General features: G+C 44.6%; 1 protein-coding gene across 1 annotated transcript in view; it reads left to right on the forward strand.

Annotated features, from left to right (window-relative positions):
* Positions 1–13,418, forward strand: part of ARHGEF37 (Rho guanine nucleotide exchange factor 37) — a 91,575-nt gene extending 78,157 nt beyond the window's left edge. The window contains exons 14-15 of the mRNA XM_057541206.1: positions 2,257–2,435; positions 11,258–13,418. Coding sequence (XP_057397189.1) covers positions 2,257–2,388 — 132 coding nt within the window. The 3' untranslated portion in view covers positions 2,389–2,435; positions 11,258–13,418. The remainder of the gene's footprint in view (positions 1–2,256; positions 2,436–11,257) is intronic.
* The last annotated feature ends 906 nt before the right edge of the window (positions 13,419–14,324 follow it).

The following is a 14,324-nucleotide window of genomic DNA, read 5'->3' on the forward strand; positions in this document are numbered from 1 at the left end:
AATTTTGATCTGAAGCAAGACTCATCCTCCAGGCCCGCTTTCACCAGGGAAGAGTGAGTGAGTTCTGCATAATTGAGAATGATTGGAAGACAGGAGCTACTGGCATTTATCAACTGTTCCTATGGGCCAGGGATGATGAGGGTGGGAAAGAACCCAGTGCAACTGATGAGAAGGTATGGGGATACCACCAAATGTGTCCACATCCCTCTTAAATTGCCCAGGATAGGACATGCGCTGGCCAGAGTAGATGGAAGGACATCACCTCCCTCTTTCTACAAGACCTACTTCTATTGATATTAATGTGGCCTGAGATTGTACTCACTTTGGTTTAGCACATTATGCTTTGTATTAAAATGGATGTCATACATGCTGCTACTATGTCATGTCTCCTCGATCACCTCAAGTCTTCCAAACCCTCTTCCACCTTGGGAGAAATGCCTCCACTTTCAACTTCTTTTCAAGACTCCATGAATGAAAAATCTTGTCCTCTTGGAGAGATGAGGTGGTCAAGGAGGAGACAAGAAACCAGCTCTCATTCTTTTTAATGTTCAATAGCAGCAAAACAAACAAAAAACAAACAAAACCCCCAAAAGACAAAATACACATTAATATCTCTGTAGAGTAACTGGCCGCATGTAGGCTTAGCCCTCCAAATTGTCACCTGTATAGTCAATGCATTTGTTCCTGACAGGGTCTCTAGGAATCCAATTCCGTCCTCCCGCAATCACTCCCATCCACACCCTCCGTGCATTCCACTGTCTTACCTCAGATGTCTTCATTCAAGTGTCTGACCAAAAAAATGTTGCCCAGGACAGTATCAGGGATAAAGCCACCATTCCTTCTGATTTTGCTTCCAACCAAATCCATAACACAAGATCATTGCTTCATTCCTCATATACATGATTTTCTTTGTTTATTTACATAATACTGCCTGTAGACATTGGTCCTGGTGCTTTACAAATATTAACTCATTTAATCCTTAAAACAACCCCTAATCACAATTGTTATTCCCATTTTACAGAAGAAGAAATCGTGGCACATATGGATTAAATGACCTTCCCAGTGTCACAAAATTAGTAAGTGACAGAACAGAGATTTGAACCCAGGTAGTTTGTACTCTTAAACCCGTGCCCAGGGTAGGCACACTTTTTCTGTAAAGGGCCAGAAAGTATTTTAGGCGTTGAGTGCCACATACAGTCTCTGTCCCAACTACTCAGTTCTGTCGCCCTAGACATAAATGAATGGGCGTGGCTGTGTGCCAATAAAACTTTATTTAGAGACACTGAAATTTGAATTTCATATCATGTTCAATGTCAGGAAATATTAACCTTTTTAAAAAAATTTTTTTCCCCCAACCATTTAGAAATATTCCATTCTTAGCTTGCAGGTTATACAAAAATAGGGAGTGAGCCAGGTTTGGTCTACAGCCTATAATTTGCTGTCTCCCGCTTTATGCTATGCTATTATTCAACCGGATCCTTACAACTTACTTCTTATCATCTTCATTTTCCAGACAAAGAAATCCAGTTAAAAGAGGTTAATGATTTGCCCAGGGTTACACAGTGAGCAGATGGGGGAGTCAGGATTTGTACCCAGGTTTGTCTTGACCCCAGAGGCTCTAGAGAGGCAGAAAGCTGGCAGAGGCCAGGAGGTGGGCAGGAAGCAGGGCTGAGATGGTGGCATCAGTGCCGCCTACCTTGGCCTGAAGCCGTCAGTCACCAAGTGCTGGCAATCCCCTCCCCCTCCTCTGCCTCCACCCCATTCCCCAGGAGCCTAGTACAGCAGCCTGGGACTTCTCTGCCCTGATCTGCCACTAAGGTCCTGTTTAACTGGGACTTGCAAGAAACTGAAATGCTCTACCTTTCAAGCCTGGAGCCAGAGAAACCCAGAAGCTATCTTGACTTGGCTTCATCTTGCCTAGCACAACCATTAGGGGAGGGCAGACCTGGTTTAAAAGGGCCCTGAACTGTCACTTGTGAAGAAACATCAGCTCTGGCCTAAGACTGGGAAAAGGTAAGGGAAGAGTGGGGGAAGGGGAGAGATAGAGACCCAGAGGGACACGCAGAGAGAAACATGAGTCAGAGAGAGATGCAGACACAAGTACACACACACAGAAATATCCTTAACAGCTGTTTTTCGGAACCAGAACCCTATTTCCTAGTTCCTCAGCTCTGCGGATGCAGAAAAGCCAATACTGCAGCAGAAAATCTCCCCACATTACTTGTTGTTAATAATTACTTATTTTGTCTTTTCTAGGTTTCTGCAACATTAACTTCATTCAAACCAATGAGCAGCCCTGAGGTGTGCATTGTGGAGGTTATTTGCCTGAGGAGGGTTGTGGGGCTCAGAGAGCTCCAGCAACTTGCTCAAGATCACACAGCAAGTTAATGGCCAAGCTGGAAGCAAGGATCAAGACTCCGAACTTCCAGTGCATTGTGAGTTTCTTACGAACCACCCCCAGAAATAAAGGGGACACTGAAGGTCAGGGATTTAGTTCCTTCGCTTCCCTTCAATAAGTGAGCCCCTCAATTCCCTCTTTGACAAGGAAATGATAGAGACATAGTATGTCTGAACTTGAGCAAGGCAGTGGACAAGCAGAGGCTTGCTATCCTCATGGTTATATATGATGGAAAACTGTGAGACAGATTCAAGGACAGCTAGATGGATTTTAGCCAGAAGGAGATCAGTACCCAAAGGATCTTGGTGAATAGTGTTTACATAGAAGGATGCTATGTCACGTGATTTTTTAAAAAATACTTTTTTTTTTAAAATTTATTTTTGGCTGCATTAGATCTTCGTTGCTGCACGCGGGCTTTCTTTAGTAGCGTTGAGTGGGGGCTACTCTTCGTTGAGGTGCGCGGGCTTCTCTTGTTGCGGAGCATGGGCTCTAGGCACGCAGGCTTCAGTAGTTGTGGCACACAGGCTCAGTAGTTGTGGCGCACGGGCTTAGTTGCTCCGCAGCATGTGGGAATCTTCCCGGACCAGGGCTTGAACCCATGTCCCCTTCATTGGCAGGCGGATTCTTAACCACTGTGCCACCAGGGAAGACCCATGTCACATGATTTTTATTACTAAAATTGAATGACTTGAGTTCCCATCCCACCTCTTCTGAGAATGACTCTCCTCCCAACCTGTGGCCCTCTCTTCCAGGATAACTCGCAGAGCAGTTACTTAGTCCTAAGGGGCAGTTTAGTTGCCATCTCCTGAAGGAGAACAGAGAAGCCTGACCATTAGGTATCCTGCAGTTGCTGAGATGGCCATAGGAGGGCACTGTTGAAAAGGGACAACTTGGTTGCCTAAAGGCCGTGTTTCTCCACTGCCTGGAGACACGTGGTCGACAACACCCAGCCCCAGGTACAGCCCCTACCCTCTAAAGAGACCACTTAATTGATCAAGGCACGTTCCATCTGGCTGGTCCTGCAGGTGCTTCCCAGGGGGATGTGGGAAAGGGAAAAGACTTTTTTCGCACATATTCCATGACACATAGCCTGGACACCCAGTGTTACAGCTCTGTATTTCCACACACACTCAAACATGGTTGCTTTCATTCAGAGGTACACCAACAGTGTGCTAGGGTAATAGATTGGGACTGGTTTGCAGGCTCAGTGATAAACTGGCCCTAGACGCAGCAGCCCCCAAGCTCTTGCCCTCTCTAGGCTCACTAGTGGGTAGCTCTTAGTTTGGGGCTCTACACCACCCATCCCCCTCCCCAAAGCACCCCAGTTTCATTAAGGGAAATTGCCTCTCCCTGACTGTCTTGGGGAAGGGGTACTTCTTGGCTCCTTCCTTCCCCTGCTGGCCTCCTCCAGTTGAAGTCAAAGAGGTCAGATCCCTCCTCGACTCACCTGGGTGAATCAGTGGGGAACACGTGCTCTAAAATGCTCTTTTCCCAGGACTTTAACTCTGGCAAGGACAAGGCAGTGGTTTCTGGCCGTTCTCTTTGTGGCAATAGCAGTTGTGGGTCATTGATAGCATCCTTACCTACGTCCCTGTTAAAGGAAATGACTGATTTTCCTACTTATGCTTCTTGACCCTCAGTTTCCTTAAGTCCTGTTGACCCAAGCCTGCTCTTCTAGTCTTTCATCAACTGTGTAAGCTTCCATTGGCCTTACAAAAAAATCCCCTGCTCTCTAATTTCTGGTGCTCACAGGAAGAACCCTGTCTGATACAACCCCCAAGAATGGAAGAAATCTTTTCTTCTTTCACTTCCAAGGTTCACCCCAATTCGTTCCTGAGAAGGATAGTTTGGGTCTCTCAGAGCAAATCTCCACCTTACCTGATGTAAATCTTCATAGATAAAGCAAACAAACACAAAGGAATATGCTCCCTAAATGTTCTCAATGTTAGCACAGGTAGTGAGATTACCGGGGGCTTCATTTTCCTCTTTTTGCTCGTATTTATCCCCTGAAAAAACTTTTTCCCATTTCCATAAACTCCATTTGGATGATTAAGAACAACAGCATTGGGACTTCCCTGGTGGCGCAGTGGTTAAGAATCCGCCTGCCAATGCAGGGGACACGGGTTGGAGCCCTGATCCGGGAAGATCCCACATGCCACGGAGCAACTAAGCCCATGTGCCACAACTACTGAGCCTGATCTCTAGAGCCCGTGAGCCACAACTACTGAGCCTGTGTGTCACAACTACTGAAACCCGCACGCCTAGAGCCCGTGCTCCGCAACAACAGAAGCCACTGCAATGAGAAGCCTGTGCATCGCAACGAAGAGCAGCCCCCACTCGCTGCAACTAGAGAAAGCCCGCGCACAGCAATGAAGACCCAACACAGCCAAAAAAAAAAAAGAACAACAGCATTTATCTGTGTGTTTGTTCAATTGCAATTAGAGAAACTAAGACACAATAATGCTCTTTTTCATGCTGAAGGAGGGAGCCCCTGTCCCTGTATGGGTGTCCTTGAGAAGGAAACTTGTCAGTGTTTTGGCACTGCACTGCTGGCTGTTATCACCCACTGGTTTGGGTGTATTTACTGACAGAGCCAAGGGCTGATATCCTTTGGCTTTGTTGTATGCATGACTCAGGTCGTGTCCTCACCCTTCCTTGTCCGCCCGGTCTCCCCACATAAACAAGGAGGAGAATGGCACTAAATGACCTCTAGGAGTTCTGCTCCATTCTGGGGCCTTTGTGAAGATCATTGCCTGATGGGAGTAGCATCCAGGAGAGAAGCTGGAATCCCACCCTTTGAGTGGAAAGGCATTGTAGATGTCCCATGTACTCAGCACTTTTTTTTTTTTAATTTATTTTTATTTATTTATTTAATTTATTTATTTTTAGCTGTGTTGGGTCTTCGTTGCTGCACACGGGCACGTGGGCTTTCTCTAGTTGCGGCGAGCGAGGGCTACTCTTTGTTGCGGTGTGCAGGCTTCTCATTGCGTTGGCTTCTCTTGTTGTGGAGCACAGGCTCTAGGCACGTGGGCTTCAGTAGTTGTGGCACACGGGCTTAGTTGCTCCGCGGCATGTGGGATCTTCCCGGACCAGGGCTTGAACCCGTGTCCCCTGCATTGGCAGGCAGATTCTTAACCACTGCGCCACCAGGGAAGCCCAGCACTTTTTTTTTTTTGGCCGCACCGTGGCTTATGGTGGGATCTTAGTTCCCCAACCAGGGATCGAAACTGGGCCCTTGACAGTGAAAGGACAGAGTCCTAATCATTGGACCGCCAGGGAATTCCCAGCACTTTTTGAATTGCACGTGACAAAACCCAACCCAAACTGGCTTAAGCAAAACAGAGAATTTATTTATTTATTGAAGTATAGTTGATTTACAATGTTATATTAGTTTCAGGTGTACAACATAGTGATTCAATATTTTTATATATTATACCCCATTTAAAGTTATTACAAAATATTGGTTATATTCCCTGTGTTGTACCAAAAGGGAATTGATTGACTCATATAACTGAAATATTTAGGTCTAAATTCAGGCTTGGCTGGATCCAGGGGATAAGAAGGTGTCATCGGGGCTTGGTCTCTCTTAGTCTCTTCTTCTGCTCTCCTTTGCCTGCTTCATTCTCAGGCAGGTTCTTCCCCAGCAGCCCCAGGTTTACAACTTACCAGCTTAGCACTTCTTCCCAAGGGTTCCAGCAAACATCCCAGGGCTGACTCTCACTGGACTGTTAAGTGACATGCCCGTTGCTGAACCAATCACCCCCTGGAGCCAGGGTGTAGAGTCTGTTGATTGGCCAGACTTTGTCATGTTCTTGCTCCTGAAGTTGGGAGGTAGGGTGAGTATCGCTTACACCTGTGGCCTAAGATATGAGGAGGGGTAGTTCACTAAAGGCAAGTCATGAGCTGTTACCAGAGGGGGAAACGATGCTGGGAAGGAAAAAAACCCAAAGGTCTGCTCAGGTTCATCTAGGTCAGTGTTTATCAAAGAATGTTCCCCAAATCGACAGCATCCACATCACGTGGAAACTTGTAAGAAACGCAAATTCAGAGGCCCCGCTCCAGACCTACTGAATGGAAGGGGCCGAGCTCTATAGGTGATTCAGATGCATGTTAAACTCTACTCATGTAGACCAGTGGATCGCCAGCCTGACTTGAATTAGAATCACTGGGAGAGCTTTTAAGCCACCTGGACCCCACTCCCAACCAATCTGATCAGGATAAGGGATAAGGGAAGGGATGGGGTGCAGTCTTTGGTGCCTTTGAAATGTTCCCCCAATGATTCTAATGGCAGCCAAGGTTGACTGAGATCAAAGGAACTCTTGTTCTCAGCCCCTTCTAATTTATGCAATGCAAATAAACGAGGATGCAGACAGTTCCTCTGCTGTGATTGGTGGTTTAATAAAGGAGTGACTTAGGAGGTGGCAACTCAAGCCTAGCCAAGTGAAGTAACAAAGTGGGGGATGCATGATCCTCCCAATGGCATGGAGTCCAGACCAGGAATTCCTAACACTATGATAAATTAATCTTTACACCCTCACAGACAAATCACTCAAGAGAGGAGGAGATTAGAGGGGAAAAATAAAAGGCAGTTTGATGAGTGCTTACTGAATTTTGCTCATTTAAATCTGACATAATCCTGTGAGGTAAATGATACTAACTACAGCTATAATCTTGTGATGTAGGTGATATTAACTGTCAAGGAAGAAGACACCAAGGGTCAAAGAGTAAAGTTACTAGACCTTGGTGGCTGCACTGGGTTTTGAATTTAGAGCTGTCTGGTTCAAAAACCAGGGCCCTTAATCCCCATTTTATGCTGTTTCTGAGAAAGGTCAAGTTCTCCTCCAGTTAGGAGCAGAGGAGTTTGGGGAGGAGTTTGGAGGTGAATTCTCTGACTCCACGTGTTTTGAGGAAAGAGCACTGACCTGGAATCAGAACCTGGGCTGCAAGAACAGCTCTGTTCTTGACTAGCTATGTGACCTAGAGCAAGTCACTTCTCTAGCTGGGGCCTCCGTCTCCTGATTTGCACAATAGAATAGCTTTAAATGACCCCTAAGGTTTTTTTCCATTCTGTTTGGATGATGGTATCAGGAAGTTTCCAAAGAAGAGATTTCCTGCTTCCCAGGATCCTAGGACCTATTTTGAAAGACTCCTGTGTTCCAGCCTGACCAGGTATTCAAGTTGTTTTGCTGTTTACTAAAAAATTGCTCCCTAGACCAGGAGTCAAGGATTCCTGATTTCTCTAAGGCTTAGAAGTCAGCACAGCTCAGATAGGAGCTCTAACATCTGCAATTAAATCTTGGAGAACTAAGACACTGAGAATTTTGTAGGGTCTCAGAACATATTTTTGTCACATAAAACTGCAAAAATCACAGTGCCTGACTCCAACATTTATCAGTAGCTACTGCACTCAGCTCTGGGCTGGGCAGTATGAAAGACACAGAGATGAAGGGGCAGCACCCTGATGCCAAAGAGGAGGAGAGCCGCAAGTTGGGATATGGCTCTGATTTCAATCTCACGTTAATGAGGGAAATGCAAATGAAAACAAGATGCTTGTTGGCATCAATGAAAGGAGTAATATCCAGGGCTGGCATGGATATAGTGAAATGAGCACTCATACACTGTTGGTGGAATGTTAATTGGTAGAGTTTTTCCAGAGGGTAGTTTGTAATATTTCAAAAAATGTAAATGTGCATACCCCTTCATCCAGCAATTCCACTTCAAAGACTGTCCTCAAGAAATGCTTACTCTATGCACAAGGAGGTAAAACAAGAATGTGCATGGCTGTGCTGTTTGTACTGATAAAAAGCTGGAAACAGCCTAGATAGCCATCAAGAGAGAATGGCTGAACTGGGCTCCAGTTTTGCTCTGGCATACCACCTAGCATTTAACAATCACAAAGAAGATCTATATCTATCTATCTATCTATCTATCTATATATATGAAAAAAGCCTAAGATATAGAAATAAGTTAAGACAGGTAATGGCAAAGATTGGCAAGGCTGTGGAGAAATTGGAGTCCTCATACATTGCTGGTGGGAATATAAAATGGTGCAGCTACCTTGGAAAACATTCTGACATTTCCTCAAATGGTTAAACATAAAGTTACCATCTGACCCAGCAATTCCACTCCTAGATATATAACCAGGAGAAACGGAGAGATATATTCACACAAAAACGTATACACAAATGTTCATAGCAGCATTATTCATAATAGCCCCAAAGTGGAAACAATTGAAATGTCCATAAGCTGATGAATAGATAAATAAAATGTGGTATAGCCATACAATAGAATATTGTATGAAGTACTAATAACATGCTAAAGCATGGATTAACCTTGAAAACCTTATGCTAAGTCGCAAAAGATCAATATTTTATGATTCCATATAAATATCCAAAATAGGCAAATCCAGAGAGACAGAAAGTAGTTAAGTGGTTGCCTAGGACTTGGAGGGGATGACAGCTAAAGAGTAAGAGGTTTATTCTGGGGTAATGGCAATGTTCTAAAATTGAATGTACTGCTGTGTGAACAGCTCTGTAAATATACTAAAAGCCAATTAATTGTACACTTAAGATGGATGAGTTGTAAGGTATGTGGATTATATCTCAATAAAGCTCAAAATGCACACACATACAAATAAATACAAGATTTTTTCAATGAAACTTTGTTTATAATAGCAAAAGAAAATAACCTGAAAACACATCAATAAGTGGTGGGCTAAGGAAATTATTGTAAATTATGGTACATGTATTATCATGGAATGAAATGTAATACTATGTATGCCAAAGGCAAAAATGAAGAAGTTCTATATGAACTGATGTGGCACGATCTTTAAGATATATCACAAAGTGAGAAAATCAATGTTCAGAACAACATGTATAGCATGCTCCCCTTATGTAAAAAAGAGGAGAAAGAATATTCACGGGTACTTGCTTTTTTGTGCATAGACCAAGATCAGCAAACTACAGTAGTCCACAGGCCAAATCCAGCCTGCTGCCTGCCTTGGTACAGCCAGCAATCTAAGAATGATGTTTAGATTTTTCAGTAGTTGAAAAACAATCAAAAGAAGAATATTATCTCATTATATATAAAAATGATATGAAATTCAAATTTCAATGTCCATAAACAAAGTTTTATTAATGAGCCATGCTCATTAATTAGTGTATTGTCTATGGTTGCTTTCTCAATACAATGGCAGAGTTGAGTAGTTGTGACAGAGACCAATACGCTCACGAAGCCTAAAATATTTATCATCTGGCCCTTTCCAGACAAGGTTTGCTGACTTCTGGCCTAGCTTATCTGGAAAGATGCACTGGAAACCGGTGACCCTGACTGGCTGCTCCGAGAGGAGATTGCTCATCCCCAGCTGGGGGATGGGGTTGGAGGGAGACTTTTCATGGTGTACCCTTTTGGACCTATTTTTTAACTGTCACCAAAGCAAAAGCCATATGCTTCTGCAAGTGAACATGTTAGGATGTACATATGTAGAACATTGTTTCAACAGATAAACATCAAACGTATAACTGAGATTTCTTGGAGGGAGTGACTGGCTGGGGAAAGTGGAGTCAAGTGGCCTTAGCAGTAAAGATATTGTTGGAATATTTTACAAGGAGAATCACTGCATGCATAACTTGTGCAATTAAAAGTAAAGAATGCACACTTTCTAGAGCTGTGTATTCCGAGAGGTTGTGGGCTACGCCAAGGGACCCACTGCAGTTCCTGGCACAGGACGTGCCCCACAGCAGGCGCTAATCTAGTGACTGAATGAATACAAGGGCCAAGAGACTCGTGTCAGGAGTGAAGGGGTTCATTCACAGGGCTGCATAGTTCAGAGGGTGCTGGGGTGAGGGCGGAGGATGGACTAGGAAGAAGGGAGAGAGAAAGGCGAGAGTGTCTGAGCAAGAACGCCATCCCTAATGTCCTCCCAGCCCAAGGCTGCCAGCCCCCCACGGGCTTCGGGTACCGTGGTTGAGGAGTCCAAGCCTTCTGAAGAGCTAGAGGCATTTTAGCATCTCCCTACTCCCCTACCCCAATAAGGCCCCCTATTTTTTGTCCTTTACAGACTCTCTTGAAGGACACTAGGGGGATCTGGCTGGGGGCTTGTGCAAACCAGCTGTGCCTAATTCTCCCCAGAACTGCTTTTTCAGCAAGCACCATCTGTAGTGTCCTAGCTCTCCGTGGGGAGAGACTCCTCCCGCCTGCTGTCCAGCGCTGCTGGAATCCTCTGTCCAAGGACCAAGCCTGGCTTGCACGACCGGATGGATGCTCACGGGACCGAGTACTTGGCTCCAGGGACCTCTGGCCTCACGGGTGTCTCACACATGGACAAAATGAGGTCACCTCTCGTCCTCATTCCTCTATGAAAGATGACATGAGTGGAGCCATATGAAGTAGAGCCGTAGCAGCCATTCCAGAGGAACTGCCTTGCAAGTCCTGTTTTCTGTACCTCTGAACTGGACAAAACCACCAACATTCCAACTCAGCAGAGAAACCAGAATGTCCTGTTGAAAGAACTGATCAATGACCTTTTACCTAGTGACCACTTCACCTGACCAGTGAAGTACAAATCTAGCTTTACCTCATCTTTTATCAATGAACACTTCACCTGATCAATTACTTGGTCTTACACCAATGAACTCTTCTTAAAAAAACAGCTTACCTCAAACAAACAAAAAAACAGCTTACCTCATCTATCTCTCTTTTTTTCCCATAAAAATCCTGAGACCCTTTCCTGTAATCAGGACACTATTTGGTTTTCTACCTAATTCTGTGTACCCCGAATTGCAGTTCTTTGGTCCCAAATAAACACCTTGCCTCTGAACTGGACTCTCATGGTTTTGTTTTTGTTTTTGTTTTTTTTAGGTTGACATCTTCTGCCAGAATCAAGACAGCTATTTTATTCAAGGAATTCTTTATGCTCAGTCCATGTAGTTTGGATTCCAGATTGCACATATGATTCATGCCTGGCCAATCAGAACATTCCATTTCCCTGGTCACGGTGATTGGTTCAGAGATGGACATATGACCCAGGTCAAGCTAATGAATGTCAGCCTCAGGATTTTTGCTGGAGCTGTGGCAGAAGAGGGGCTGTCTCTCTGCTGGGGTTGCTACACGCAGAGCTACATTTGGAGCTGCTGGTTGACTTTTCGCCATGACAAAAAGCAAGCCTGCCTGACAACAAAGCTAAGACAGAAGAAGTAGAGCTGAGAACTGGAGACTGGTTGATGACCTTATTTAAACTGGATTCAGCGATTCAGCTACCCTTGGCCCTTTTAGTTAAATGAACCCCTGCCCAAAATTTTTTTTTTTTTTTTTTTTTGCTTAGGCTGGTTTGTAGTGGCAAGAATTGTGACTGCTACCCAGAGTTGGCAGAGCCAAGCCTCCTATCAGACTCTCTGAACATTTCACGGAGATTTCATTTCCACCCCCTTTGCTGTGCACTTGGGACCCTGTGTTAGGCCTTTCCCAGCTGCCCTAAGGCAGACTGCTTGTCTGGACTGCTGGCTCTCACCCTCCTCTCCGAGTAACATGTCTGATGCACCTAGGCCCCCTCTTCCCCCTCAGTACGAGCCCACTCCTCTGGGTGTGTTTAATCCTAGATTTCAGTTCCTGATTATCCAGGCCTGCTGCCTTAAGCCCTGTGCACACTTATGACTGAAATGGGGTCCAAGACATGACCGTCCTTGTTCTTTAATCTTTACTGAGCCCTTCCTGTATGCCAGACTTTGTGCCAAGTGCGTTACATGCATAACCTCATCTTCTCCTCTCAATAATCCTATCAGGTAGGTTTTATGATTTTTATTCTCCTTTCCAAGAAGAGGAAGCAGTGCTTAGGGAAATGAAGTCATTGGCCTAAGGTCAAGCAGATGAGCCACTTACAGGTCGAGACAGAGCTGAGACTGAACCATGGAGGGAACTGACCCCAGAGCTGGTGCTCTTGGCCACAGCACCTGTGCTTCCTACCTGAGTGAGTAGCAGGGTCACCTGGGGCACTGGTGCCTATTCCATGGCCGGCCACCTCTGAGTGAGGACTGAGCAGCCCTGGGATGGGATCTGGGAAGCTACCTCTTTAACAAATGGCCAGAGGATGCAGATGCACAGGTTCCCAGGACCTCCCCCTCAGAGTAGCCATTATTCCCCCATTAAGGACTTTGGCCTTAGAAAGGAGTTTGGCATTCCCAGACCTATTTGTGCAGGACCTGAATTTCTGCCCTGGCTTAGGAATGATTACAATGTAAAACAAACTTCTTTGCTGACGGAAGGAAAAGAGAGATCAAGGGCATGTGGGATAAGCAACTCATGCCTGGGAAGAACACAAACAAACAAAAAGAATAACATCATGCCACTCTTTGGGGGTGGGACCGGGGGCTGAGGAAATGTACTCTAAGGGGAAGAGGTGTAAACCAGGGCCTGGGGGAAATTCAAATTCTATAGGCTTTCTTCATTTTTCCCTGAAAAGAAATGGCTCTTACTGCGCCCAAGGATGAAGTTCAAAGTTCTTAACAGAACTCAAAGCCCAGCCTGTGCTGGTTGTGTACTCTTGATACCTGGCTTTTAGGCATGCTGTTCCCTCTACCTGGAAGGCTCTTCCTTTCCCTTCCTTCGCTTAATGAATTCCTAGTGAATGACTTCCTAATGAATGAGATTCTTCAGGTCCCAGCATTGATGGTACTTCCTCTGGGAAGTCTTGCCTGGCCACCAAATCTGGCTTAGGTGCCCCTTCCTCAGTTTTGTTAGTTCCCTATAATATATTATGATCTTACCCTCGTATTTTATTTTCTGTGTCTGATCCCCCCAGTAGACTATGAGGTTCCTGAAGGAAAGCCCATGTCTATATTCTCTGTTATAGTCTCAGCATCAGGCACAAAATAACAATCCATTAAATAAACAAACAAACAAACAAATAAATAAATGTGTGATGAAATTGAAACAGGAAGCCCAAGGCACTTATTTGCAGTGATCATTTCAACCACTAGATGACACGCCATCATGACATCCCATTTGGGATGGGCTGGGAGTGGGGGTAAATTTGAAGGATGAGCAAGTTGATGGTGAGGCAAGACTTCCCAGTGGCCTCCAATCTTCTCCAGACTAAGAGCTGGAGACCTTTGTGCACCCTAAATTTGTATGTATGGAAAAATCTGCTCAGGTAATTGCCTTCCTCCAGAACCCCATCTCCATCAAGGGTTACATCTTCATGCTACACATCAAATGCTTTTTTGACTTCTCTAAAGTTTCTTCTTTTGCTTATTGAAGAGTTGTTTTTGTTACTGTTATTGTTGTTGCCACTGACTGCTTGAAATGGTTTTAGAAATTGCTTTTTTAAAATTACTGTTTAGAGAAAAAGATGAACCTGTCACTTTTAGGATCTGAGCCTCCACTGGGTTCAATCTCCTACTCTGCAGTTCATCTAAAACTTCTATTTTCTGGCTTAAGAAACAACAGGAATTTATACTTCTTATACTACTCCCTTCCATCACCACGACAAGTTGGCTTGTTTTTCAAGAACTATATTTTATAGAAAGTAAAAAAAAAAAATTTTTTTTAAAATAACCTCCTGAGAATTTCAGGGTATATGACATGTGACAACAACAAAGCAATGTTGAAATGTAGCGGCTGGGCAAGAGGCTGGCCTTACTTACTGTTAATATTTCCAGTACACCAGCCTCCCAGCGCTCTGATTTAAATTTGGGCACAACAAAATGACACATCAGTGCATGCCATGAGCATTCTAGTTCACTCACAAATAATTAAAACCAAAAATTTAAATTGAGCAATGTCAAGAATTCAGAGTACCAAGCTGATGGCTAGCATAAGCCCCCCAAAGTCCCACACTGTTATTATAATGGTGGCATCATTTGGAGAATGATTTTTCCCTAGAAGGTAACGAGGACCTCAGTTTGGCAGAAATTCAGTCCCTTGGAGCCGT

Source organism: Balaenoptera acutorostrata, chromosome 2 (assembly GCF_949987535.1).
Source record: "Balaenoptera acutorostrata chromosome 2, mBalAcu1.1, whole genome shotgun sequence".
Lineage (NCBI taxonomy): Eukaryota > Metazoa > Chordata > Mammalia > Artiodactyla > Balaenopteridae > Balaenoptera > Balaenoptera acutorostrata.